Here is a 26328-nt window from a genome sequence, read left to right as displayed (position 1 = left end):
CGAAGGAGCAGAGGCCCGCCGCAGCCCTCGTCGTCCCCCTCGGGCATTCCGTTCACCTTCCCTAGCTGCCTCAGACAGAGACTGCCATCATCTGCCGCCCGTCCGGCCATGCCCTGCGAATGCGTAACGACGACAAGTAGCTATGATGCGGCGTTACCCAGACCGTGCCGCTGCTGCCGTCTTCTGCCGCGACGCCTATTACCTGATAAGTGATATGTACAGGCAATCTTCGAATCCCCCCTCGATACCACGAGGGGGCCAGATAGGGAAACGTCTCGGCACTACATACCATGTACGAACGCCTAATCAACTCGGCATTAGTAACTAGCTGTACATATAGCTTGCTGCTGACAAGAGGCGTATCTTTCTTCTCGGAATGCACTGTGGACACCGTTGGCCTGGATGACCTTGGACTCCACTGGCCTATCGTCTGCAGAGTGCAATCATGAAGAAAGGGGGAAGCGACAAGTGTCGTAGCGCTGTCGCTGATGAGGGCTGGAACGCACTAGACCTATTAAGGCAGGCGTATAACTGTACGCCTGCTCCACTGGCTCACTCTGCGCGCTTTCAGGATCCATGACAAACATAACTCGCAAGTATGCACTGTATTCTCGATGGCAAGGATCGGGCATATGTAGCTGAAATCTGCACGTGCAAGTATTGACGTGAAAGCAAGGTAGTGGTCAAGGAAAGATCGAGCGGTCCCGAGGCGTGCGAGATCGCTGTCTCTTTCGTTTCTGCGGTCGCGCCATGGAAGGTCGGAATATGCAGGAAGCCGCTGACAGCGTTCCAGTGCGCTGGAATGTGACTCATGCGATAACGACATTGACTTGAACAAGTCACCGAATTGGTCGCTTTTGCTCCGGAACATGAACGGCTAGGAGCGCGAGGACGCACCTTCCGGTAGAGTCCCGGTAAATACAGTCGCTAGCGAAACCTGCGTCCTCTCTACACTCTCTTATAGTTCCCGTTTTGAGCCCACTCTGCAGGGGTAGCTGCCGACACCATGTACCCCACCATGCTCGCAAGTACAGAACCAAATTCTGCCATTACTTATCCTTACTTTTATTTTATAAGTTATTAATTTATAATACACTTATTTTATTTACGAAGTGAATTAACTTATATAATAAATTAATTAAAAAGTATATTATAATAATAAAAAATAAGGGTTCGCCTTTTAACGCGATTAACGCGCTACGTTAAATATTTTATTTATATATTTATTAATACCGTAGTATTTTTCTTTTTTATCTTTTTCTTTCTTTCTTTTAATTAACACTTTATATATTATTTAACGCTCTTTGCTGTTCAATAAATATTTAATATCCTATGATTTGGAACTGCAGCCTTTTCAGTGTTGGACACGCCCTTTCCATCATCGTGAAAGGACGTCTGCAGGACTGTAACTATGCGCAGGTAGCGCGGGCCCACGCCTTCAGTGTCGACAAGAAGCGCGGCGACGACCTGACGCGGTTACCGATCGAACGGGCGCGTTTCGACCTCGTCTGGCCTCTGCTATATACAATATCCGGAAGTAAATGAATTAGGATGCCTAGGAATCAAGGATGTATGTGGCCCTAATAGCCATACCCGCTCCTTACGTCCGCTGTCCCAAGTAAGAGACTGTCCCATTGTAACAAATCTCATCACTTCTTCCAAAACCCCCTCGAAGCCGGCTCCGGCTCCGGCTCACGGCCCAACGCCGCCCTCTCGTACACCCACTCGTAATCCCAGACCTTCTCTCCGTCGACAATCAGGTCGAACTGTACCGCCCAGCGCCCCGGCTCCGTCGTGTCAAACGAGATGGACGCGAACTTGGAGTTGCCGCGCCAGTGGTTGTACACCGCCTCGTCTCCGCCCTGGACCGGGACGTGGAACCGGTCAAAGGGCTCGTAGAACTGGTTCAGGGCCGACGTCGAGAACTCGATGAGCGTTTTGCCTTCTTGCCCCGACGGGGGAGGGAACAAGGTCGTGGTGTGTTCGTGGCGGTCCTGTTATGCTTGTTTAGCTTCATGAAACATTCCAAGGCTTGTAGAGTATTAAGGGGGAAGGTAGACGACCGGAGTAAACTTACGCCGCTTAGCAGAACCACTCCATCCGTTTCCCTCATCCACTTGAATATCATTTCCCGCTCGTGCAGATAGCCGGCCCACCGATCACTCTGATCCGGGCTGACCCAAGTCTGGGTCCAGGGCACACTGCTCACGACCACCTTCCACCGCGGCTCGTCCCGGAGCCAGTTTCGGAGATGTTCCAACTGCGCCGGCCCCAGCATGGTCTTTCCCGGACCGTCGGTCATCTCCGCGGGCGACCGGTACCGACGCGTATCGAGCACGAAGAACGCGACGTCGCCGCGCGCGAACGTGTAGTACGTCGCCCCTGCGCCAAACTCGCTGGGTGACGACGGGTTCGCGTGGCCCTGGTAGTGCCAGTACGGCGCCACCGCGTCTCGGTAAAGCCCCGTCTCGTTGCCGGACCAGTCGTTGACGAACTCGTGGTCGTCGTAGACGTGCAGCCAGGGTAGGTCCCGCAGCGCCGGCGTCCAGCTGGGCGATGCGTATGTCTGCCGGTAGAGGTCGGTGTAGTGCTCCCGGGTCCAGCCGAGCGGGTAGGGCAGGTCGATGTAGATGAAGTCACCGAGGAAGAGCATGAACTCGGTGGTGTGATTGCTCAGGTACCGGCCGAGGTACTTGAGGCCCTTGATGCGGAGGGGGTGGTCTAAGGGGGTTGTACGGGTAGAAAGGCTTGACGCAGCTAGTCTGGATCATGGTCCATTTCTTTGGGTGCTCCGCGGCCGTTTTGAAGGTTCCGGAGTGGCTGGCGTTGGTGGAGTAGGTGTATGTGGTTTCGGGCAAAAGTCCGTCCAGCGTCATTGTTCCGGCCCAGTCCGTCTCTTCCGAGAGGTCGCGGACGATTACGGATATCCAGTCCTCGGCAGGCGGTTCGGAGTAGTCGGGTCTCGCGTGCAACTCCACTACCGACGCTTGAGGGGCTCGGACCACGATCCGGGCAGACGTGGTGTCGACGTAGCCCATGCGGGAGAAGGACAACTCATGGCTTGGGTGGAAATACTGACCCCGGTAGACAAAGTCGACTGCAGAGAGTACGCAGAGGACATTAACCAGGGCAGTCAACGAAGAGAGTAGTGGCCGAGTCACGTCGAGCCAGCCCAATAGGGCAATCAAGACGGGGTTGCGGCGCCCCCTTACGTGCATTCCGGCGGGTCAGATGCAGCTGCAGTAGGGCTGATAGGGCGTATGCAGCGGCATTTGCATACACCCGGGGTAGGTACCGGGCGATCGGATACTGTCCAGTGTGAGTTGGAGGGGCCGTAGCACGTAGCAAGGGGCGAAAGGGAGGGTGGCACTTACGAACCGCACGAACAAGACGGACGAGTAGCGCAAGGTAAGTGTAGTTGCTGCGATGACCGCATCCAGCATCGGGATGATAAACATGATGACGGGCAAGCAGGGCTGCGCGGCTGTCTAGAAGGAAGCAGCTGTGACAGGAAGTTGAGTAATTGTCTGGCACAGTTGTTTCCGGAGTTATTCGTTGAATATGGTATTCAATGCCGACATCCGTACCATGGCATGTTCCGCGCAAATGTCCGCCGACACATGTCTTAACCCGAATGCGCACGTGGGCGACTTGGTGGCCGCGGTAACAGTCAACTCAGTTGAAGTCGGAGGCAGTCCGACACCTATGAGAGGCTAACGAGATCGATTCCGGAAAGCGACCGAGTCTCACGGCGACAAATCCAAATGGAAATCAAAACTTGCCAATACTAGCAGAAAAAACCAGAATGAAAAATTGATGAATGAGTTCAATGTAACTATGGGAACTCCGACGCGACGGCCCGATCGTGTCAACGACCACGTGCTTCAAACCACTGGCTTGGATGGCTTCTCGTCGTGATGGCAGGCCCCGCAAACGGTGGGGGGCGCCGTATCCGTTTTCCGACGTCCCCTGTAAATACCCCCGATGCACCCTGATCCCGGGGCTACGTGCCGCGGAAAAAATCAAGATTGCCAATTCATCTTCCCAGACCATCGGTATGCAGAAACGAAAATTTTCCACTCAAATTATGTTCCTGTCTGGCTCCTGGTGGGAATTTCTTGTCATTTGCTCTGCTCGCACGCGTTCGCTTACACGTGGGAGCCAGGGGTCGGTTCCGTCGGAGCAACCCGAAAAAGCAACCGCTCTAGAATAAGGACTATCCGTGTCAGGATCAACCGTGCATGATATAAGGGACAAACACATCCGCTTTCCGAAAGGCTCCCGCGTGAAGCCAATTACGTTGGAAAACATCCATTTCTCACCTCAGCAACTTGCCTCTGGCCAACATGATGACGGGAGCAGAGGAAGCACCCAAGGCGGTTGCTGTCCTGAACAGTTCCGAGACGACCAACTCGTCGTCCTCGGAAGATGTCGTGACTCCGGCTGATGCTGCTGTTACTGCCCCAGCACAACGGCCCGCCGGCAAGATCGACGTCCTGATCCAGGGCGTGGCACTCTTCTCCGATGGCTACAACATCCAGATCATCGGCTACATGAACACGGTGCTGGCCAAGCTGTACCCCAAACAGATGACCGCGGAAGTCAAGACACGGCTGTCTAACTCCATCTTGATCGGCGACGTCTTCGGCATGCTGTTCTTCGGTCTTTGCATCGACCGCTTCGGCCGCCGCGTCGGCATCATCCTGACCACCTTGTTCCTCGTCTTCGGAATCATTCTTGCTACGGCCTCGCATGGCACGACTGTTGAGGGCATGTTCTGGATGATGGTCATTGGTCGGGGTGTGGCTGGTGTGGGTGCGGGTGAGTCCTCCCTTTTCCCTATCGACAGACTCTAGAGTCCGGTCCTTTTGATCCCCACCATGACGCGCTTCAAAGACCACTTTAGAGATCTGAGGTTACTAACTGTGGTACTCATTCTATAGGCGGTGAGTATACTGTATGCACCAGTCAGGCCTTGGAGTGTGCCGACAGTACCCCGGAGATGCGCAAGCGACGCGGCATGCTCGTGGCCGTTTCTACCAACGCCGCCATCATCTCGGGATTTGTTGCATCCAGTATCGTATCCCTCATCGTCATCGCTGCCTACGGCGGCGAACCAAGCGACGGCATCTGGCGCATCTGCTTCGGCATCGGCATCGTCGTAAGCAGCCCCTGCACGGTTCCTCTTTTTGCCTATTTTACTGAGCCCTCCGTTTAGTTGCCTCTATCCATTTTCTTCTTCCGCATGCGTCTGTCCGACTCGGAACAATACCAGAAACACGCTATCCAGCGCAAAGTACCCTACTGGCTTGCCGTAAAGTTCTACTGGAAAGCCCTCCTCGGCTGCTGCTCCGCCTGGTTCCTCTACGACTTCGTCGTCTACCCCTTCAACCTTCTGGCCCCCACGCTCGTGGCGGGCTTCTCCAAGAACCAGTCCATGATCGAGAGCATCGGCTGGAGCGCCCTGATCAACTTCTTCGCGCTGCCCGGCTCGTTTATCGGCGCCCTGCTCATGGACCGCATCGGGCGCCGCCAGACCTATGCCTTGGGTTGGTCCATTGTTTGCGTCTTCGGGTTTGTTATTGGTGGCGCTATGGTCCCGCTGCAGCACGTATTCCCGCTGTTTGTCGTCTTTTACGCACTCTTCCAGACCTTCCTGTCCGTGGGACCGGGTGACTGCAACTTCTTGGTCTCGTCCGAGTCCTTCCCGACGCCTCTTCGCGGTCACTTTCTTGGCTTCGCCGCCGCAGTGGGTAAGGCTGGTGCTGCCATCGGTACCACGGCCCTGAGCGAGGCCCTGGCCTCTTTCGACGATAAGGTTAAGGGCCAGCAGGTCATATTCCTGATCGGCAGTGCCATCTCCGTCGTCGGAACGCTTTGCGTGTGGTTCCTCATCCCGGATGTAAGTTTGGACTTCCCCTGAGAAGCTTCTCCGGCTTAGTTCCACCCAAAAAGGAAAAACGGCAAAGCTGACTGACCCAATTCTGCAGGCTCCTAAGAATCTTGAGGATGAGGATGTTCGCTTCCGGAACTACCTGGAGGAGAATGGTTATGATACTAGCGACATGGGCCTGCAAGCTCCGAAGGTGGAGAACTAAAGGTTTCCACTCCGACGACAAGCGTAGCTGATTCCCAAAGACAGGGCGTTCTATAGAAGTCATTGATTTAGACGGTGTAGTAACTACTATAATCAGAGCTTGCATTGCTTGCTATAATTTCAAATATGACTGATAATCGCGAAGACCCCGTGTGGTGACATCAAGCCTTATCGCCCAAAGCACAATGACCGCAGTATCCACAGACATCCGAGCAAGCCGTAAAGTCCTCCTCCCCGTCATTGGCACCGAAACTGATCCCGCTGTCCGAGTCCGTGTCGGAACCCCCTGGAGATCTACCGGCCTTCTCCCCATGCTCGCTCGCAGCCAGCCATTGAGTCTTGACTTCTTCCAACAACGCATCGCCCGCGTCAGCAAGCTGTTGTCGAACTTGAAGAGTGCCTGGTCTCTCCGCAACGTGACAGATTTCGAGCCTGTGCGCCGGACTGTCCTGGACTAGCTCCCGAATGTGGTGAAGCAGCGCCGCGAGCCGCGCCAAGACCGGGAGTTGCAGCTTCTCCCAGGTGGACACCTCGGCCCGCACGTTGTGGACCCGGATATCGTCGAAGACGCCGTTGGTGTGGTAGGCCAGGACGAAGTTGGGAATCTGCGAGACCCAGAGCCGAGGCATCTCGTCGCTGAGGGTGTCCTGGTTGACCTTGCGCCGGAAGCTGCGGGTTTTGAGGTCAAAGACCTGGCTTTGGTCTACCTTGGCACCGGCGGTTTTGATATTGAGCCCGCCGGTAGAGGTGACTGTCTCGCCTGTGGTGGATCCGAGTGAGGTCAGCAGGTCGTCAAGATTGGCTGGGTCCTTGGCCTTGGCAGTTGCATTCTTCTTGCTCGGGGCATTGGCCGCCGGCAGATATCCATCTGCCTCGAAGCGGACGAAGCAGCGCATGCCACCGAAGCTGTAGCTGAGAAGGCGCTGGTGGGAAGTGGAGGTCTTGACAGACTCATCCCAGGTGGTGTAGTGCTCGGGGAAGGTGTGACCGAAACCTCGAACATCCGGGATCTTCTCCGTAGGCGACTTCTCGCGGCGGATGAAGAACATGGTGTCTCCGATCTCTTCGACGAGAATTCGGAACGGCTTCTGCTCGCCCCGGAGGAAACGGAGGAGGTTGCCCATTGTGCTGCTGCAGGCGACGAGGTCGATTGCTGCGCTGCGACACTGGTTGGGCGCTTCGGTCAACGCGGCGACCACGGCTGGTTCCATGGGATGAGACGGATATCGGGCAGCGTTCCGGTCTCGAAAGTACTCCCCGCTGTCTTCGGGTAGCTTGATGGGCTCTTTGAGTGGGCTCCAGCGAGGTGGCATACCTTTACATATTCTAATCAATACCCCTGATCGGAAGTTGGACTTAGTGAAGGAGGAAACACTTACCCGGCATCAACATGGTCGGAGAGGGGCTGCTTGTCCAATTGTAGGATGCTACTAGCTGGCAGTCCGTGATAGTTGCATGTTGCTCGTGTTCCGCGGCTTTCTCAGCAAGGTCCGCCGATTGCAGCTCTTTGACCAAAGTCCCAAGAGGATGTCCAGGAGCATCTGTGGTGACGGGTCTTAAGTGGCGAGGGGGATATTTGCCGCCACGCGAGCGACCGCCGCCTCTCCAATAGGAGCTACCGCGGGAATGATTGGTGTACATTTCAGATGTTGCTAACGGTTTAAAGAGATGCCATAAGGAGCGAAGATGAGAGGTTGTTCATTTGAGACATATGGGAGGCACAATGGAGTTGATATAGCGAAGACATTAGATGTTGGGTCAAAGGGGGATGGGCTCAGCCAGGTGCTGCCTGGCATTTTCAAAAGAGGCCCACCGCTTTCATCATCGGATGCCGGTGCGCGTCTACCCTGGGTTCAATTTGGGCCTCGAGTTGCACAGAAGCTTCGAGCCGTTTCGTGGCCGAATCTGCCTTGGGTTTATGCGTTGGCCTCATTTCTCGGCCGGCTGATGCGGCCTGGTTGGGAGGCGGTGCTGTCAACTCTGTTGGCGCCCGCATCGGTACCATAAAAAGGTTGGAGTTTGCCTTGCTGCCTTGCCTACCCCGACTCCCGACATGATGGGCCTCCCGCAGCGTGCAGCAGCGCAGGGAAGTTTCATGCACGCGGCAACCTACCATAGCTGCCTTAGAGACCGATAAGCCTCTGTCAAACGGATGGACGACATCGTCGCTCCGACCATGTACAAACGGGTGTCTGTCACTCAAGGTCAGCCATATGCCCAGCAAGACTAGGTAGACGTTGGTGCTCTCTCTCTCTCTCTTACATTCCACAAGTCACTGGAGCAGTCCGCTGCTTACGGTAGCCTTTATTGCATCACCAGAAACTCACTTTTGTCCTAGCTTGCTGCCTATCAATATCCTGCAACGTCTCTTTACTCTATTACCGCCTCGTTCACCCTACTATCGTTGCATTTACTCTGCTGCCAACTCAGGTACCCCAACCGGCCTTGGTCACATACCTCATCTCCAAGTCATGGCTATCATTCAGACTCCCGCCCCGGGACAGGATGCCACCTCAAGCCGAGCTCTCAAACTTGGCCGGTTGTTCAAGGCTGCCATCCTTGGAAAGCGGCCTATCAACAGTGCAAGCGATGCGAAGCTCTTTCTTGAATCCGCCGAGAATGTTGGATCTCCTGACCAGGCCGTCGAGAACATCGTGGCCAGTAGTCACGGACTGGACTGTGTGCGAGCGAGTGTACGCGCCGATGTATCACCCGGATTCATCAAGACCTCCACTCTCAGCTTTGCCCGCTACATTTCAGCTCCCACAGTCAAGGCATTGACAGACGGGCGCCTCCTGTGGCAGACCATCCTTGTCATGATCGACCCTCCTACTATGTGGCAAGGACTGGTCAAGTCCCTTGATGACCTTGATGATGAGCACCTGCTTCCCTTCGCCTGGCTCTTGCACGAGATTGTCTCTTCGACAGACGAAGCCGCATCACCCTTCCTGTCTGACATCAAAGCAGCCATGGCTCGTGGAAAACTGCAGAAGTCAGGTTCGCACGAAGTCAGAGCAATGACATACAAGATACAGAAGGTCATCGACCTGAAGACGGTGCACACGAGTTCCGACTCAAGCTATTCCCCGGGTGGTCGACACGACAATGACTTTGCCGACTATCGAAGCATTTCACTTTGGCCAACCACCGATGAGTTTCTTGCTTCCGCGAAGCCATTCCTTCGCCGAGCTCGAGACATAGACGGAGCAGAGCCTTCAGCACGTGCAAGCATGCACCTCGACAACCAATTCAGACTGCTCAGAGAAGACATGCTAGAGGAGCTCCGCGAGGATTACCAAGTCATCGTGGGTAAGAAGAAGCCTCGTCGTCCGGCACAGATCCTCAGTGATCTCGGTCTTGTCGGCCTAGACGCCGGAGATGAGAAGAGAGGCAAGAAGTGCTCGATCACGGTGGAGTGCCGCCAAGGCCTGGGCCAGTTGAAAAGCATGAACCCAGCACAGTGCAAGCGCTTTCTTGAGGACAACAAGAACTACTTGAAGCATCAGTCGTTCGGTGCCCTGGTCTGTGGCAAGGACATTTACGGGTTCGCCTTCATCGACCGGAACGTTGATCTGCTCTGCATGCAGCCTCCGGTGGTCTGTCTTCAGTTCACCGACAGCAAGGCTCTTGGTCGAGCACTGCTAGCCCTCCGGACACAGCGGTGCTGCCAGTTCGTCCTGGTGGAGACTCCGGTCTTTGCATACGAGCCCGTATTGAAAGGTCTGCAGAACATGACGGACCTCCCCCCTTCATGAGCTACTCCTGGATCTGCCAGAGCCCAACGATCTCGACGCTCCTCTGAGAAGCGTAGCACGGACTAGCCTCATAAACGAGTACAAATATGTTCCGGACGGTGGTATTGATGTGACTATCGGAAATGTGAAGCGACGGGTCGACGCGTCCCAGGTCGAGGCTTTCATGGCTGCTTTGGCGAATCCGGTGGCTCTTATACAGGGTCCCCCAGGCAAGTAATCCCTATACTCTCAAGATGTCAAAACGTCCACTTGAGCAAATGCTAACTTACTGGGCGTGCAGGAACTGGCAAGTCATTGGTTGGCTCGTGGATCGTGAAGTCACTGTATGACAGTTCCAAAGATCGGATTCTGGTCATAAGCTACACCAACCACGCCCTGGACCAATTCCTCGAGGAACTGATGGATGCCAATATCCCGGCGGATCAGATGGTCAGGCTCGGATCCAAGTGCACAGACCGCACACTGGGACTGCTGTTATCGAAGCAAACATCGACCTACAGACGAAAGGCCGATGCTTGGGCTCTCATTGACAAGCTGAAAGAGGAATGGTCGGAGCTTCATACCCAGCTCCAGTCTCGGTTCTCGGCCCTTGTCAACTCTACGGTCTCCTTCACCGCCATCATGGAGCACCTCGAGTTCTCCGACGACGACAGCGACTTCCACCAAGCCTTTACCATCCCGTCCTCTGACCATGATTGGAGACGAGTGGACAAGAAGGGCAAAGGCATCCAGGAAGACTATCTGTTCCGCCGTTGGTTCAATGGTGAAAACCCAGGCATCTTCACCCAAAATGTCCCGCCGAACTGCAATAAAGTATGGAACATGAACCGGAACAAGCGCACCGAGTACTACCACAAATGGTACAAAGCCATCAACATCGAACAGATTGAGACCATCGAGGAGGTAGCCCGGCAAATGGACAGTGTACATGAACGCGTCCAGGAGCAGCTCAAAGAGCGCGATATCGACACACTGCGTTCCAAACGTATCATTGGCTGCACGACGACGGCCGCGGCGATGTACACGAATGTCATCCGCGCCGCTAGCCCCGAAATTGTGATTGTCGAGGAGGCTGGCGAGATCCAAGAGGCACACATCCTGACGGCTTTGGCGCCTTCCGTCAAACAACTGATCCTGATCGGAGACCACAAGCAGCTACGCCCGAAGATCAACAATTACAATCTATCGGTCGAGAAGGGCGATGGCTACAATCTCAACATGTCGATGTTCGAAAGGCTGATTGTGCACGAGCACTCCTTCCAGACCCTCATGAAGCAGCACCGCATGCACCCCAGCATCTCCCTCTTCCCGCGGGCCTTGACATATCCCGGACTGCTTGACGGCCCACAGACGGCAGATCGCCCATCTATCCTGGGCTTGCAAGACAGGGTCGTCTTTTTCAACCATGAGCAACCCGAGACCACCAACAGCTCCGTAGCCGATAAACGGGACCCGACTGTCAAGGCCAGCAAGGAGAACCAGTTTGAGGCCCAGATGGTCGTCGGCATCGTGAGGTACTTGGCACAGCAGGGCTACGGCACCCGGGACATGGTGATACTCACGCCCTATCTCGGACAGCTGCGCCTTCTCCGAGAGGCTCTGAAGAACGAAAATGACCCGGTTCTGAACGATCTTGATTCGGGTGAGCTCCTGCGGGCAGGTCTTATTACACAGGCTGCCTCGAAGGTCGGGAAGAAACAGATTCGACTATCCACCATCGGTGAGTGCAATATCTGACATAACCCTTTGTTTTTCTTTTCCTATTTCCTCGCTCTTCTTTTTCACTCTTTTTCCCCCCTCGGGCCTTACCCCGTTCACGTCACACTACCCCACCGGGTGCAAGACATAGGTGCATGGTATACTGACATCAACTACAGACAACTACCAAGGCGAGGAGTCCGACATCGTCATCGCATCACTGACACGCGGCAATGAGCAAGGTGATATTGGCTTCATGTCGTCCCCAGAGCGGCTCAACGTCCTGATCTCGCGGGCGCGGAATTGCCTCATCATGATGGGCAACATGGACACCTTCACCAAGAGCAAGAAGGGTGCCTCGCTCTGGACTACGTTCTTCGGTCTCCTCAAGGAGAACAACAACCTCTACGATGGAATCCCCGTCAAGTGCGAGCAACATCCCGAGACCAAAGCACTGATCCGCCACCCGGCTGACTACGCCAAGTTTTGTCCCGATGGGGGCTGTGCAGAGTCCTGGTAAGTTGAACATCGACAGAACATACCTAAAGAACACCGACTGACTAACAATTTCAAGTGGAGTGCAACTGAACTGCGGTCAGCATGTTTGCCAGCGTCGTTGCCACCGAGAGCGATCCCACAAGCAAGTCGAATGCACTACAAGGGTTGACCTAGTTTGTGACCGACAACACAAGCGGAAGGTAGCCTGTTCCAAGCGAAAGGACCGCTGCGACAAGTGCATCAAGGAAGACGAAGAGCAGGAGCGGCGGATCAAGCGAGACCTCGAGCTGGAGCGGAAGCGGCTCGAGAGACAGAAAGCGTACGCCCGGGAGCTACAAGAGATCCAGGATGAGCTCGACCACGAGAAGCGCAGGATCAAATACATGGCCGAAGAAGAGGACGAGAAGTCTTCCTTGGCCAAACAGCGAGAAGAGCTCAAGGCGACGAAGGAGTCCAGGACGAAGTACGAGGAGGTGAAGAAAATGCAGAAGGAGAGGGCGGAAGCTGCAGCTGCCAAGAAAGCCGCGGCGTCTTCCAAGGATACATCTCAAGGCAAGCCCAACCCGTCGAGCGGCAGTGGTTCCAGCGTTCCAGGTGTCCCCGAGAACGCGCAGGAGGAGTGGGGACACTTAAAGCAGACCGAAGGAGTCAAAAATGCTCCATTAGATGAGTTGATGAGCATGATTGGGTTGGAAGACTTGAAGACCCAGTTCTTGGAGATCAAGAGCGAAGTTGACACAAAGGTATGCTATATATTACTGCTACACTTTTGAGAGCATTATACTGACAGGCTTTAGGTCCGACAAGGCGTCGACTTCAGCAAGCAACGGTTTGGATCCCAGCTACTCGGCAATCCCGGAACAGGAAAGACCACCGTGGCACAAATCTACGCCCGATTCCTCACATCCTTGGGAGTCCTCCCCGGATCAAAATTCCAAGAGACGACCGGGGCCAAACTTGCCAACATCGGAGTTGGCGGGTGTCAGAAGCTGGTCGACAACATGCTCAACAATGGCGGCGGCGTCTTCTTCATCGACGAGGCCTACCAGCTGACCTCCGGCAACAGCCCGGGCGGTGGGGCGGTGCTTGACTACCTCCTCGCCGAGGTGGAAAACCTCACGGGCAAGATTGTCTTCCTGCTGGCGGGCTACGACAGACAGATGGAGAGCTTCCTCGCCCACAACCCGGGCCTGCCCAGCCGGTTCCCCACGCAGATGAAGTTTGCAGACTACACGGACAAGGAGCTACTGGACATCCTGAAGCTTAAGATTGACAATCACTACAATAAGCAAATGAAATGCGAAGATGGACCGACGGGCCTGTACTGCCGCATCGTAGCCAGGCGGATCGGCCGCGGTCGAGGCAAGGAGGGCTTCGGCAACGCGCGAACGGTGGAGAACGTCCTGGCCCGGATCTCCAGGGCGCAAGCATCGCGACTCCGTAGAGAGCGCCAGAAGAAGAACAAACGAGCTCCGGATGATTTCTTGTTCACCAAGCTCGACCTCATCGGACCGAGACCCGCTGATGCGTTGGCCAAGTCCGAAGGGTGGACGGCGCTGAACAAACTGATCGGACTGGACGCCGTCAAGCAGAATGTCAAGTCTTTGGTCGACAGCGCTACGGAGAACTACGACCGGGAGCTCGCGGAAGAGGCTCTCGTGGAGTACTCGTTGAACAAGGTCTTCCTCGGAAATCCCGGGACGGGCAAGACGACTGTGGGCAAGATCTATGGTCAGATTTTGGTGGATCTCGGGCTGCTATCAAAGGGCGAAGGTAAGGACACATACAAGATTACATTCACGGACTCTGAATATGGGGAAATGCTGACAGTATGTAGTCGTGGTCAAGCAACCGGCGGACTTTATCGACGCAGTAATAGGCGGATCCGAGAAGAAGGCAAAGGGCATCCTAGCCTCCACCGTGGGCAAGGTCTTGCTAATCGACGAAGCCTACGGCCTGTATAGCCATACCGGCTCCAACCAAGACCCCTTTAAGACCGCCGTCATCGACACCATCGTGGCCGAGGTCCAGTTCGTCCCCGGCGACGACCGCTGCGTCTTGCTTCTCGGGTACAAGGAGCAAATGCAGACGATGCTCGAAAGCCCGCACACCAACCCCGGCCTTGCGCGTCGGTTCCCGATCGCCTCCGCCTTCAACTTCGAGGACTTCAACGACCAGCAGCTCCTACAGATCCTGAACCTCAAGCTGAAGCAGCAGAGCTACGACGCCACGGGCGAGGCCAAGAACGTCGCGATGGAGATGCTCAACCGCGCCCGAAACCGTCCCAACTTCGGCAACGCGGGCGAGATCGACATCATCCTCGACGCGACCAAGGCGCGCCACCAGGCCCGGCTCAGCAAGGGCGAAGCGGCCTCGCGGACCGTGCTGGAAGCGCGCGACTTTGACGAGAACTTTGACCGGGCCGAGAGGTCCGAGACCAACGTCAAGAAGCTGTTTGAGGGCACCATCGGCACCGAGGACACGGTGGCACTGCTCGAGGGCTACCAGGAGACCGTCCGGGCGATGAAGGTGCTGGATATGGACCCCAAGGAAAGCATCCCTTTTAATTTCTTGTTCAAGGGCCCGCCGGGCACGGGCAAGACGACGACGGCCCGGAAGATGGGCAAGGTCTTCTACGATATGGGTTTCCTAGCGACGGCCGAGGTAGTGGAGGCTTCGTCCAGCGACCTCGTGGCTCAGTACCTAGGGCAGACGGGGCCCAAGGTGCGAACACTATTCGAGCGCGCGCTCGGAAAGGTCCTGTTTGTGGACGAGGCCTACCGGTTGGCCGAGGGCCATTTCGCGCAGGAGGCGATCGATGAAATCGTCGACTGTGTAACGAAAGAGCGCTATTATAAGAAGATGATCATCATCCTTGCCGGCTACGAAAAAGACATTGACCGGCTCACCTCGGTCAATGAGGGTCTCTCTTCCCGGTTCCCCGAGGCGGTCATGTTCCGGAGCCTCAACCCGAAGGAGTGTATCAAGTTGATGGTCCACGTGCTCGAGTCCAAGACTCGGGACGTGGAAGCCAAGAACAAGCACAAGAGCAAGGGCAAGGCTGTCTCGTTTGACATGAGCCAGCTCGTCACGCCCCGAAAGCAGTTTTCCGCTGTCGTCGAGAAGGTGTTCTTACACCTATCGCACCAATCCGGCTGGGCCAACGCTCGCGACGTCAAGACACTGGCCGAGTCCATCTTCAGCAAGACGATCAAGTCTAGGGAAGGCGCCAAGACCAGGAAGTTCGTCGTCGACGAGGACGCGGTACTGATAGTGCTGCGGTCCATGATCCAGGAACGGGAATCGCGGAGTAATTCCGGAAAGTCCAAGTCGGCCGTTGGTAAGACGCCCCAAGTGGCGCCGGCATCAGACCGCTCCACCGCACCACGAACCGATACCGGAACGAACGCGAATACCAATCCCGACGATGCCCAAAGTTCCAGTGATGAAGACGAAGAGCAGACTCCACCATCAACCCCTGAGCCGAAGTCACCAAAGCGGAGCAACAATGGACCGGGATCCGATGATGTGAAACGCGACGCCGGCGTCAGCGATGCGGTCTGGGAGCAGCTGCAGCGCGATAAGCGAGCTGAACAGCAACGGGAGGACGAGTACCAGCGCCTGCTGGAGGAGAAGAAAAAGCTGCGTCAGACGCCGACCGGGAGAAGATCGTGCGGAGACTGCTGGAGGAGGACCGGAAGCGCAAGGAGGAAGAGGCATCCAAGAAGAAGCTGAAGCTGAAGGGCTTGTGTCCAATGGGTTACGATTGGATTAAGCAGCCCGCAGGGTACAGGTGCGCGGGCGGGTCGCACTTCGTTTCCGAGGATGCTCTGAAGGGGTTTTGAGATATTTGGGGGCCTGAGCAAGTTGGTATGATCAGAGATGTTTTAGGATGATTATGTTTTGCATTGATATTCATGGTACTACTTCGGTGTGCATATTGGCTGGATTTGGTGGTTTACTTCGGAAATGGAAAATTGGTTGCTTTAAGACTGTACTATAGTTTCCTTATTCAAGTGTATCTCTCACTCCACGTTTCCTTGGTCATCCAGACTGATCTCGCCCCTGAGAACCTGGAGTAGAGTCGCCTCCATCTCCGAGCTAGCGGCCTGCTGCACCCCCTGCCTAAAACCCAGGCGCTGAAGCGAAAGCACGACATCTTTGATATCGTATCCCATGGCCACGTAGCGCGCCACTTGTCCCGGGCGGAACTTGTCACGGTATTCCGCCTCCCATGAATCCGGCCAGGTCGTCTCCGCGTCCGCGTTCTTCTTCATGTCGGATGGGCTGGCATAGGGCACCGTGTCGGAGAGTCGGAACGGGGTCGGGAGGCGTTCCACCAGGGCCATCGCGGACGAGGGCACGGTGGGGAGTTGCGCGCGGTTGGCCTGAATCCGTTGGGTGAGGGTCATGACGAAGTGTTGGCAGTTCTGCTCCCAGACCTTGTAGCCCCCATTACGGTCGTAATGGGCCTCCCAGGTGGAGATGCCTGGTACGCCCGTATGCAGTCAGCGAGGAAGAAAGACCGAGCATAAAAGCTCCTTACTTATCCATTGAATAGTGAGATCATTGAAAAACGTAACGCCAATCGGGGTCTTGATGCCCGTTCCCGGGGCCAAGTTATGTAGAGTCTCCCACTGGGCAGCGGGGACCGGATCATAGAAAAGGGTGCCGTCATTGTCGTCCGTGCTGTTCTTGGTGGACACATCGTAGACATAACGTCGGATCTGCAATGCCCAGTGCTGGAAGCGAGGCGCCTTTACTAAAGACGCCATCGACTTTCCCGAAGCCCCGTCACTGCGGGCGATGGGCGTAATCCGGAGATAGATATAATCCCAGGGCCGGACGGCAGCAGCGCTGGTATTTGTGGTGGCCATCGTTGCGGTCTCTAGAGACAATGGGGGAGGAGAATAAGGATACCGGAGAATGATTGTAGGACGCGGGAAGGGAAGAAAAAGAACAAGAAGAAATAAATACCTATCCTGGAGCCCATAAGTCAGCCGGCAGTACAAAGCGGGGAAGGGCTGCCCGAGGCTTGGATTTATTCAAGTCAGCTGAATCTGACAGCCAGAGGAGGCCTTGGGCAGGATTGATGCAAAAGTCGACGCCCGAGGCTGGCAGCCTGCATGGCTTCAAGGGCCAATTGGATTACAGAGCCACCACTGATTGGCGATAAATCGCGAAAAAGAAAGGCGAAGTAAAACGCCACATACATGGTAACCAGAAGGGGTATCATAAAATGTCAGCTGCGCTGGAAACCAGCCTGATCACTGACAGTTGGCTCCTGTAAAATACTTATTGATTCCCCGCATTGTGATCTGGGTTTTATTCAATACTTCATTCAGGCAAATTCTAAGATCCAGCTGATTGAAATCCAGGATGGTTGCGGCGAAAACTCGACTGCTCTCGTCAATATGGCCAATGGTCACCAATATCATGTTATGGGCGGTCTCATGGCCATACTACTGGACATTGAACCATTTCACCATCATCCCTATCAAAAGAATGGCGAGAGCTCAGCATGATGATACCCGGTTCCAGAGAGAAGCAAACCTGTTTCTGCGTGGGAAGAGCCACGAGCTCAAATTCGTGACCCTGGCTGTATGTTTTCGTAAATATGGCGCATCCACTTCCGCATCATATGGCATATTTGACTGATGTGAGAACCCCCACAGAGCACACTTGCAGCCGCAGCGAATGTCGGTGCGCTATCGTGGGACTCGACCGATGGGTCGACATGGGTCGTATTTGCCACATGGTACCTTAGTCTGGTGTTGTCGATCTTGAGCTTGATCACCGCGGGCCAGCATTCCGCGGTGCTGTATACACTGCTTGGACCAGGGAGCGAGATGAGCAGCCAAAATATTCGCCGCCAAACACTTCTCCGGCTAACAGCAACCATGACTACGAGCAAGGGAAGTGACGGCAACAACGAGAACATATTACCAAGTCTCCGGATGATGTACATCTTCCAAACCCCCGTCATGAAGATGGCCTGGTCGGTTGTCATGTTCAACCTCGGCCTCGTCCTTCATGTCACCTCGCCGCTTCGTCAGGACTCACCGGGTGCCCGAGACCCCCGGACGGGGATCTTCGTTCTGGTGGCTGGGGGCGTTGCAACCGTTAACTTCGGCTGCTGTAGCTTTTGGTTATACCGCGCAGCCAAGTATCGAGATGATGACCTGGAGCAGACGAGCTCAAGCGAGGTAGTAACGGAAAGGACGGGGCCGGGGGTATAGCAAGCAAGAAAAGAGGGGGGATATGGAGGAGAAGGGGGATGAAAGAGTAGGGGGGGGGTTGCTTATGTAAACAATATCGACTCCGACTGTGTAATCAACGGCGTCTTGGTCATTGAATAAGTTGTTGCTGATATATGTTGCTGTTGTTGCTACCATGACTACTACAGCGGCATTTTGGTACTACTACTTAACTATACCCTTTCTATAACGAGTGATTGCTTATACCAAATGTACGGTTTAACTATATGGACAATATAGACTAGATATGCCTCTGATAGTGAATACTTACAGTTTACCCTGATCGCGGACTGCCGATTAAATTGAGAAGCCGCTCCTTCGCGCCACCTCTCAGCATTTTCCATATATCATTGCCTTGCAACGAATGTATGCATGCACAAACACAGACACACATCATGGTAGATAGAGAGTGTGAGAGAGAAGCAGACATGTACAAAGGTTCAAAAGTCTGGGGACTTTCGCTGCGTCGATGGCATTGTCGTTGTCGCCGGCTTCTTCTTCTTCGTCTTCTTCCCCTCCTCCTTCTCCTCCTCCTCCTTCTTCTCCTGGTCCGGTCGGGGAGCAGACTCGAAGCAGTGGGCAAAGTCCTGGCTTTTCAACTTCTTCTCCAGCCATACGTGATGCTGGCTTTAACCGTATGGCACATTTCGCTGAAATGCAAGCGCTGAAAACAGGCCTTTTGAACTTCGCTAGGCCACTCTTGATAGAACTTATATGGGCACCGGGGTTTGTCTAATCTTGCCTTTTCATCCCCGTACTCCTCCTCGACGTTTACGCTGCTGATGATGATGTCACAAAAATGTAGACAACACAGAGGAACAGATAGACCAAGTCATCGGGGTCCGTTCTTGCCCTAGCGAGCAATTATCCGGTCTTACGTGCGAATCTTGGGGTTGACGCCGGTTTTCCTGGATACAACGCGGAGGCTGTCGTTGGACGGACCCAGGCAAAACCATGGAGTATAGTGGCAGTGGATAACTAATCTTAACAATGTTCGCGCAGAGATCGCGGACAGATTAAGGATTTGGAAATACGATTATGTCCAAAACTATGTTTACTTCTATTTCATTGGCGGGCATTGAATTACTAAACCTCTCGAGGGCACATTCCGACGCTCCAGGCATCAAATGAACTCACAAATTTTATGCTTCTCTGTGACTCTTGCAGTTGTCCATCCCCTGACAGTACAGCGCTGTCAGGTTGAAAATGAGGCGTTCCAGTTCGGGGAATCGAGGACGCACGGCGGCGAGATTCATCAGCGTCCTCTAGTGCACATTGACCCCGGATCTCAAGAGGGAACATTCCCGGAGGCGGACCAAAATGCTTTCCAGGCTTGCCGATGTGCTGTGACAGTTGGGCTATTGCAACAGTTTGGGGTTCTCAACGTGACCATGAACTGGACTGCCGGCTCTAGCCAGGGGCTTGCTTCCCTGGCAATTAAGAGCGCAAGACTCAGTTGCTCAAAGAAACGCCAGCTTATGTGTCAAAATTGGCTGACCATGTTGACGACCTCGGAGTATGATTTTCTGATATGCCCGTAACCGTCAACATAGACAGAGCAGCTTGGCACTGACTAATTAGACATTCCTTTTCGAAGCGCGCAAGATGTGGTAGTTCATCACGTATCATTTGGCAAGTGGGCAATGATGCTGCTACCTGTTTGCGTGTGAAGTCGGAGTAACGTTGATTCCCAGTTTGGTCCTGCTGCCGCAGCCTAGAAGCAACGGTCACTTTAGGGGGCTCGTTAGGGGTAACATGGGCCCACTCTATTCGGCTAGCGGCATCGCCCGTCTGTTGATGCGAAAACAAAGTGGACATTTGATGACGGCCCATGCTCTCAGCAGGCTGTCATGACTTTTTTAATCGATGTCTCGTTATTGGGAAGACAGCGCTACATCTGCCATTATAAACAACAGATCATTCCAAAGTTGCTGCAATAGAAACGTGGATGTGTTTGTAGGCAGCTTGGTGTTACAGGCATGCCGAGTGTGGTAGTGCAGCAACTTTGATGTGCGACCCTTGAGCTCCCATCAATTGAAAACAAGCGGCAGTTCTTGAGCTGAAAGGTCACCCGAAAGTCATTTTTCTGCCCACTTGCACCAGGGAAGAACTTGATTTGTACGCGTCAATAGTCCTGCCAAGTCCCCTAGCTCGTCCAAAAGAAGATTGAAGACATTGAAGAAATCCAGCTTGGATTTGAATGACAGCTGCCGATTGCCGACCAGATGGAACCGCGATGGTCTGCCACCCAATGAGATTCCTCACAGGACGATGCCGGCGCCAGATCGCCAAGCTTTTCCAAGAAGGAGGTCACCATCGCTTCATTTCAAACTGGACAACTCAGGAGACGAGACAGGATGAGAGTTTCTGTCGCACATGCGACATGCGGGCGCACGCATCTTGATCCAGGCGTGGCTAGGCTCGCTGCACAATGTGGTCTAGCCGCCCGCTAGAGGCTAGAGTTAGGTTCGTCGCAGGTGGGCGTGCAATCAAACTTCCCGCATTCCCACCTGGCCAGACCTTAAAAATGCATAACAATGAAATCAATAGTGCCTGCTGCTGCACAGCGAGGGTGAGAGAGAGGCCTCTTCGCAGTTGTCTGGTCTGTTTGCTGCTATGACGACGACGGCGCACTGCAGGCTTGTGGTCATCGTCATTTCTCGTCCACCACACCCACCCTGCGACTACTACTTCCCGACTTCCATACCATCAGCATTTTCCCCATCGCATCGCGAAAACAGCAGCAAGTAATTGAATTGGTCTGATCTATTTCGTTGTATCTTTTCGATCGGTTCTTCGTGTCGTGCGCGAAAGTGCAATTGACTTCTGAACGGACGCGACGCCCAACATGTCGTACAACCCGTCCGGGGCGGCGAATGGTTATTATAACCAGCAGCAACCTCAGCAGGGCGGCTACTACCAACAACAACCCCAGCAGCCTTATGGCCAACCGCCGCCGCAGCAAGGATACGGAGGTCCGCCACCGCAGCAGCAGGCATATGCCACCGATGGCCATGAGAAGACGACTTTTGACCAGACCTTTAAGGTCGAGAAGCCCAAATACAACGACCTCTGGGCTGGCATCCTGGTCCGTGCTTCCTCGTCCTTTTCAAGTTCTATCACTTCTCATCATCTTGATTCTCATTCTCAACTTCATCTTATGTCGCAAGTAATGTCGTGGATCAATTGCTAACACTGACCCAAAGTTCTTGCTCGTCTGCGCCGGCTTCGTCGTCGTCTCGGCCTTTTCGCTACAGGGCTACAGCGCCGCCAAGCGCTTCAATGGCGGCGGCATCTACGACGGCGCCCAGGCCGTCGGCCTCAACACCAACACCATCGTCCTGTTCCTCTTCGTCCTCTGCGTCGCCCTGGTCTTTAGTTATGCCTACGTCTGGTGCGCCCGCCTCTTCCCCAAGCAGTTCATCTGGATCACGGGCATCCTCAATATCGTCTTCGGTCTCGTGACCGCCATCTACATGCTGGCGCGCCACTACTACTCGGGCGGCATCGTCTTCCTGATCTTTGTGGCGTTCCTCATCTTCGCTTTCATCACGTGGATACCGCGCATCCCGTTCAGTGCGCTCATGCTCAAGACGTCCGTCGACGTCTCCAAGAGCTACGGCCATGTCTACCTCATCAGCTTCCTCGGCGGTCTGCTCGCTACCGCATTGGCCGCCTGGTACAGCATCACCTTCGTCGCCGTCTACGCGAAGTACCAGCCCGGTCAGAATCCGGCCTGCCGTGAAGGTGTTGGTGGATGCAGCTCCGGAAAGGTCACTGGCCTGCTGGTCTTCGTCACCTTCGCCATGTACTGGATCTCCGAGTGGCTCAAGAACACGATCCACACCTCCATCTCGGGCGTCTACGGGTCGTGGTACTTCCATCCCCATGCCCCGCCGTCCGGTGCAACTAGGGGAGCCTTGAAGCGATCCTTGACCTACAGTTTCGGCAGTATCAGTCTTGGCAGCTTGGTCGTGGCCATCATCAACTTCCTTCGCCAGGTTTGCTCCATGGCACAGAGGCAAGAAGCTGCCGATGGTAACATTCTAGGCACCATCATGTTCTGTATCCTGGGTTGCTTCATTGGCCTTCTTGATGTAAGTTACAAAATCTCGTGAATCATTCCTTTGATTATCGTATGCTAACCTTTCGTGTAGTGGGCCGTCCAGTTCCTGAACCGATATGCCTTCTCCTACATCGCACTCTACGGGAAGGCCTACATCCCTGCCGCCAAGGATACCTGGAAGTTCGTATTGTACTCTAACCGCGCCTCGTGAGAATGAAACATGCTGACCTATGTCCGTACAGTATGATCAAGCAGCGTGGCATTGACGCCCTGGTTAACGAGTGCCTGATCGGCCCCGTGCTCAGCATGGGTGCCACGTTTGTCGCTTATGCCTGTGCCCTGATGGCCTATCTGTACATGGTCTTCACTCACCCGGCCTACAACGCGGACGGCACCTACACGCCCGTGGTGGTGGCCATCTCTTTCGTGATCGGTCTGCAGATCTGCAACATCTTCACCACCCCCATCAGCAGCGGCATTGACACCATCTTCGTTGCGGCGGCGTGGCAGCCCGAGGTCCTGTACCGCGAGCACCCCGAGCTGTACCAGGCCATGGTCCAGGTGTACCCGCAAGTTCAGCAGGCTATCCATCCTTAAAATTTCGGCATGGAGCCAGGCTCATGAGGAAACTGAGATGGCGGCAGGGAAAATTGTTATCAACGCGGCGATGATTCAAGTCATCGGTTCGGAGTACCCGTTCCTGTCGCGATTCCCATTCAACATTCGGTCCCTAGAAAAATAGTATAATACGGAATTTAGTTTCAATCACCCATCCTACAATAATAGCTAATCATGTGGGAGTCGTCTTCGTCATTTGGCAAGATTGACTTAAATTAACATGCAAGCAGGTCACGTACCCAACGGGTCAGCACTTTAATCAATAATATATCGCAGTAGTAACATCTTTTGGTTATTGGTTCCAGTGGTTTCCTAAACGCATAAACAGATGAAACAGGTGAAACAAGAGCTCGCTCGATGATGACAGTTGACGAACACCAACTGGCAACAACAGGAAACAAACAAAACAAGAAAACAATGAGCATCAGCGGAACAGCCAACAACAACCAGAAAGTGTGTGCGCCATGCTGAGATGGCCTCACTTGAGCGTGGCGGTTGAAGAGGGAGGTTGAAGAGGGAGAACAGGCAGACAGGGGGAGATTGGAGGAAAGGCCCCATGCCATATGGTAGTCGATGCCGTGCCGGTCAACTGCTGAATTTACCAGCTGGGGAAGTTGTCAATCAAGACGCCACCCAGCCAAAAGCACGCAAGGAGAAGGGAAAAAACAGCGAGGATGATTTGGCCGAAGACGCCCGTCATGCGCCACGTCTTGATGACCCACGCGGCGAGCCACTCGTCGCTGCCGAAGCGCGCGGCCGTCTCCTGGATCCAGGCGCCCTGGGCGGCCAGGTCTGTCTGCTGCAGGGTCTGCGTGGCCTCGAGGACGCCCGTTCTCGCGGCCTGCTGGGCCTCGAGTTGGGCCATGCGCGTTTCCACGTTGCCGACGGGGGGTTGTTCCAGGGCTCCTACTCTTCCCTCTAGGGCGGTTCTACGGGTCTGCTCCGCGTCGAGCAGCCCCCGGACCTGCTCGATGCCGGGGTTCTGTTCTAGGGCCCTCACTCTGTTGTCGAGGTTGGCGGCGTTAAAGGCGTTGGCGTCGGTTCTCAGGTCCACGATTCGGTCTTCGTGGGTCTGCACCTGCGCACCCAGCGTGGTGTTCTCCCCCTGCAACCCAGTGATTAGGTCGAGGTGGGTCCGGGCCGAACCGTCCAGGCCTTCCAGACGATCGTCGTGCACCCGGATCCGTTCGTTCATGACGCGGATGTCGTTGTCGTGGTTCCCGGACGTGCGCGCGAGGTCGTCCAGGCGTTGGGCGTCCGCCCGGATCCGTCGGTCCGCCTCGGCGAGGTCGGTGGTGTGGTTCGCGACACTTGATCTGAGGGCCTCCAGGTGGGCTCCTTGCTCTCTGTCGATAGTTCTCAGGTTGACGAGGTCGTCGAAGTGGCGTCTGCCCTGGTTTTCGAGGTCTCTGCCCTGGTCTTCGAGGGCTTGCAGGCGCCTGGCTTCGTGGCACCGCTGTTGGTCACACGCGGTTCCATTGCCGTTCCTGTTGCCTTCCCCAGCGCTTTCCCTATTGCCTTCCCCGTTCTCGTTCTCGCTCTCGGTCTCGCTCTCGGTCTCGCTGTCCGTACCCCTGTCCTTGCCCTTGCCCTTGCCCTTGCCCTTGCCCTTGTCCTTGCCATAGCCGTCATCGTCACCGCTACCGCTACCGCCACTGCCACCGCCGCCGCCGCCGGATGTTTGTCCGGTGCTAGAGCCAGTGGGGTCGTTGTTGTTACCGGCTCCGCCACCGCCAGTATTATCAGACTTTTTGCCGCGATCCTTCTTATCACGCTTGCCCCTTCTTCCGACGTTTTTGATTCCCTTGTAGAGCTTTGTGAATCCTCTACTCACTTCGTTCAAGTCCCCGACGATGCTCTCGGACGTGACGGCCTCGGTGCCGGCAGTGGCGGCGGTGTCCTCGATGCTCTTGGCGTCCAGCCCGGCGAGGGCGTGCAGGTCGCGGGACAGAGCCTCCAGCTTCTCGAGGACGGTCCGCTCGTCCGGCTCGCCTTCTTGGCTGAGATCAATGGGGCCTTTGCCGCGCTCCCTCTGCAGCTTCCTCAGTCGTTCCATGTTCGTCATGAAGCCGCCGAAGTTGCCGTTGGGGCTCCCCAGCGACGGTTCGCCTTTGAATGCAGTCTTACCCGTGATTGGGTCAACGTGACCAAAGGCGCCCGGAAGGTTGGACGTGTTGAAGTGGACCGGGACCTCCGTACCAAACCCGGGCACCGGCCAGCCGTAGCCCAGGCCGCTCAACGGTTTCCTCCCGGTGCTGTTGCCGGGGCCGGCGCCGTTACTGCCAAAGAGTGTGCTGCCGCCGTAGCTGGTACTTCTGGAGCCAGTGCCGATGCCGGTGCTGCCGCCGAGTGTGCTGGAGGCGGAGGGGAGGCGATACGCCGTGCTCGGGCCGCTGCCGAACCCTTTGGTTTTGCTGTAGGCGAACATGTCTGTCGAGTCTCGGCTGCGCGGTAGGGGTGGCATCTTGTACCCCTCATCCGCGAAAACGGCGGCCATCGCCGCCCTCTTGCGGGATCCGGACGTCGTCCCCTTGGGCGCCGCTCCGCCCCGCGAGCCGACCGGCAGCTCGAGGTCCTCGTCGCCGCCACTGCGGTAGCCGGTGTTGAAAACTGCGCCGCCTTCTTCCTCGCTGCTGTCCACTTCGACGTAAATGTCCTCCTCTTTCTCCTCCTCCGACGACGACTCCGGGTTCAAATACAGCGCCCCTCGCGCCCGGGCCTCCCGCTTATCTTTCTTTGCCACCTTCTCACGGTGCCTCTTCCTTGCGTTCAACTCCGCCGGGGTCACGAAGTACTTGGATACTCCGTTGTACTCCATCATCTTCGCATTGAACTCGTCTTCGTCGGTGGGCTCGGAGCTGTCATCGGCCGGGTCCGGGTTGGTCTCATCGTTGGTCTTCTCGCTGCCTTCGGTGCCAGTGTCTTTTGGACTGTCATCTCCGGGGCTGGGATCCTGGGTCTCGTCGTCGAGGCCATTTTCCGAAGTCTCTGGTGTGCCGAGTTCGACTTGCATGTTGAATGTGAATGCAGTCAGAGGTCTTCTTTTTCCGCCGGCGTGGGATATTGGCCTGTTCACAGACTGCCTAGGTTTGCAAAACGACTGCTGGTGCTCTTTGCAATGGTCATGGCTGCAACGCAATCAGAGTTTGCCGCCCTTATTATATCTATTATTTGTTTTTCATTGACTGCTGCGTTTGGTATGCTCGCATAATGAGGTATTTGTGCCTCGCGTCTTTGTGCGAAACGCCGTTCTTTGTCCGGGGTTTTCATCCACGTCCACAGACCACATCACCCCAAAGAAACCATTGCGACCTTGGTGTCGGAGGTCAAAGGAGGCAA

General features: G+C 55.2%; 9 protein-coding genes across 9 annotated transcripts; 4 read left to right on the top strand and 5 right to left on the bottom strand.

The window, feature by feature from the left end:
- Nucleotides 1–1649: 1649 nt before the first annotated feature.
- PG997_001866 (PhoD-like phosphatase-domain-containing protein) lies at nucleotides 1650–3218 on the bottom strand (the record flags this gene model as incomplete). The annotated part of the gene is made up of 3 exons (XM_066806181.1): nucleotides 1650–1994; nucleotides 2078–2701; nucleotides 2754–3218. The coding sequence occupies 3 exons, from the start codon at nucleotides 3216–3218 to the stop codon at nucleotides 1650–1652; spliced, it is 1434 nt and encodes a 477-aa protein (XP_066673477.1).
- Nucleotides 3219–4346: 1128 nt separating this feature from the next.
- PG997_001865 (glycerophosphoinositol permease 1) lies at nucleotides 4347–6098 on the top strand (the record flags this gene model as incomplete). The annotated part of the gene is made up of 4 exons (XM_066806180.1): nucleotides 4347–4821; nucleotides 4944–5161; nucleotides 5219–5902; nucleotides 5970–6098. 4 exons carry the CDS (start codon nucleotides 4347–4349, stop codon nucleotides 6096–6098), a joined length of 1506 nt encoding a protein of 501 aa, XP_066673476.1.
- Nucleotides 6099–6258: 160 nt separating this feature from the next.
- PG997_001864 (uncharacterized protein) lies at nucleotides 6259–7738 on the bottom strand (the record flags this gene model as incomplete). Its single annotated transcript, XM_066806179.1, has 2 exons — nucleotides 6259–7412; nucleotides 7477–7738. The coding sequence occupies 2 exons, from the start codon at nucleotides 7736–7738 to the stop codon at nucleotides 6259–6261; spliced, it is 1416 nt and encodes a 471-aa protein (XP_066673475.1).
- An 830-nt stretch (nucleotides 7739–8568) lies between these two features.
- On the top strand, nucleotides 8569–15893 carry PG997_001863 (ATPase; the record flags this gene model as incomplete). Its single annotated transcript, XM_066806178.1, has 8 exons — nucleotides 8569–9817; nucleotides 9873–10052; nucleotides 10133–11572; nucleotides 11730–12066; nucleotides 12125–12791; nucleotides 12846–13821; nucleotides 13886–15659; nucleotides 15728–15893. 8 exons carry the CDS (start codon nucleotides 8569–8571, stop codon nucleotides 15891–15893), a joined length of 6789 nt encoding a protein of 2262 aa, XP_066673474.1.
- Nucleotides 15894–16073: 180 nt separating this feature from the next.
- PG997_001862 (uncharacterized protein) lies at nucleotides 16074–16925 on the bottom strand (the record flags this gene model as incomplete). Its single annotated transcript, XM_066806177.1, has 2 exons — nucleotides 16074–16537; nucleotides 16595–16925. The coding sequence occupies 2 exons, from the start codon at nucleotides 16923–16925 to the stop codon at nucleotides 16074–16076; spliced, it is 795 nt and encodes a 264-aa protein (XP_066673473.1).
- Nucleotides 16926–17948: 1023 nt separating this feature from the next.
- Nucleotides 17949–18287, top strand: PG997_001861 (uncharacterized protein; the record flags this gene model as incomplete). The annotated part of the gene is made up of 1 exon (XM_066806176.1): nucleotides 17949–18287. The coding sequence occupies one exon, from the start codon at nucleotides 17949–17951 to the stop codon at nucleotides 18285–18287; it is 339 nt and encodes a 112-aa protein (XP_066673472.1).
- A 458-nt stretch (nucleotides 18288–18745) lies between these two features.
- On the bottom strand, nucleotides 18746–18951 carry PG997_001860 (uncharacterized protein; the record flags this gene model as incomplete). Its single annotated transcript, XM_066806175.1, is given in 2 exon segments — nucleotides 18746–18928; nucleotides 18940–18951. 2 exon segments carry the CDS (start codon nucleotides 18949–18951, stop codon nucleotides 18746–18748), a joined length of 195 nt encoding a protein of 64 aa, XP_066673471.1.
- Nucleotides 18952–21153: 2202 nt separating this feature from the next.
- Nucleotides 21154–22968, top strand: PG997_001859 (uncharacterized protein; the record flags this gene model as incomplete). The annotated part of the gene is made up of 4 exons (XM_066806174.1): nucleotides 21154–21393; nucleotides 21512–22402; nucleotides 22463–22551; nucleotides 22614–22968. The coding sequence occupies 4 exons, from the start codon at nucleotides 21154–21156 to the stop codon at nucleotides 22966–22968; spliced, it is 1575 nt and encodes a 524-aa protein (XP_066673470.1).
- Nucleotides 22969–23587: 619 nt separating this feature from the next.
- On the bottom strand, nucleotides 23588–26002 carry PG997_001858 (uncharacterized protein; the record flags this gene model as incomplete). The annotated part of the gene is made up of 1 exon (XM_066806173.1): nucleotides 23588–26002. The coding sequence occupies one exon, from the start codon at nucleotides 26000–26002 to the stop codon at nucleotides 23588–23590; it is 2415 nt and encodes an 804-aa protein (XP_066673469.1).
- Nucleotides 26003–26328: the final 326 nt, after the last annotated feature.

This window comes from Apiospora hydei, assembly GCF_038363865.1.
Source record: "Apiospora hydei strain CBS 114990 chromosome Unknown utg000003l_segment0_segment0, whole genome shotgun sequence".
Classification (NCBI taxonomy): domain Eukaryota; kingdom Fungi; phylum Ascomycota; class Sordariomycetes; order Amphisphaeriales; family Apiosporaceae; genus Apiospora; species Apiospora hydei.
Note: the sequence above shows the minus strand (reverse complement) of the source record. Positions and strands in the feature narration are given on the sequence as shown.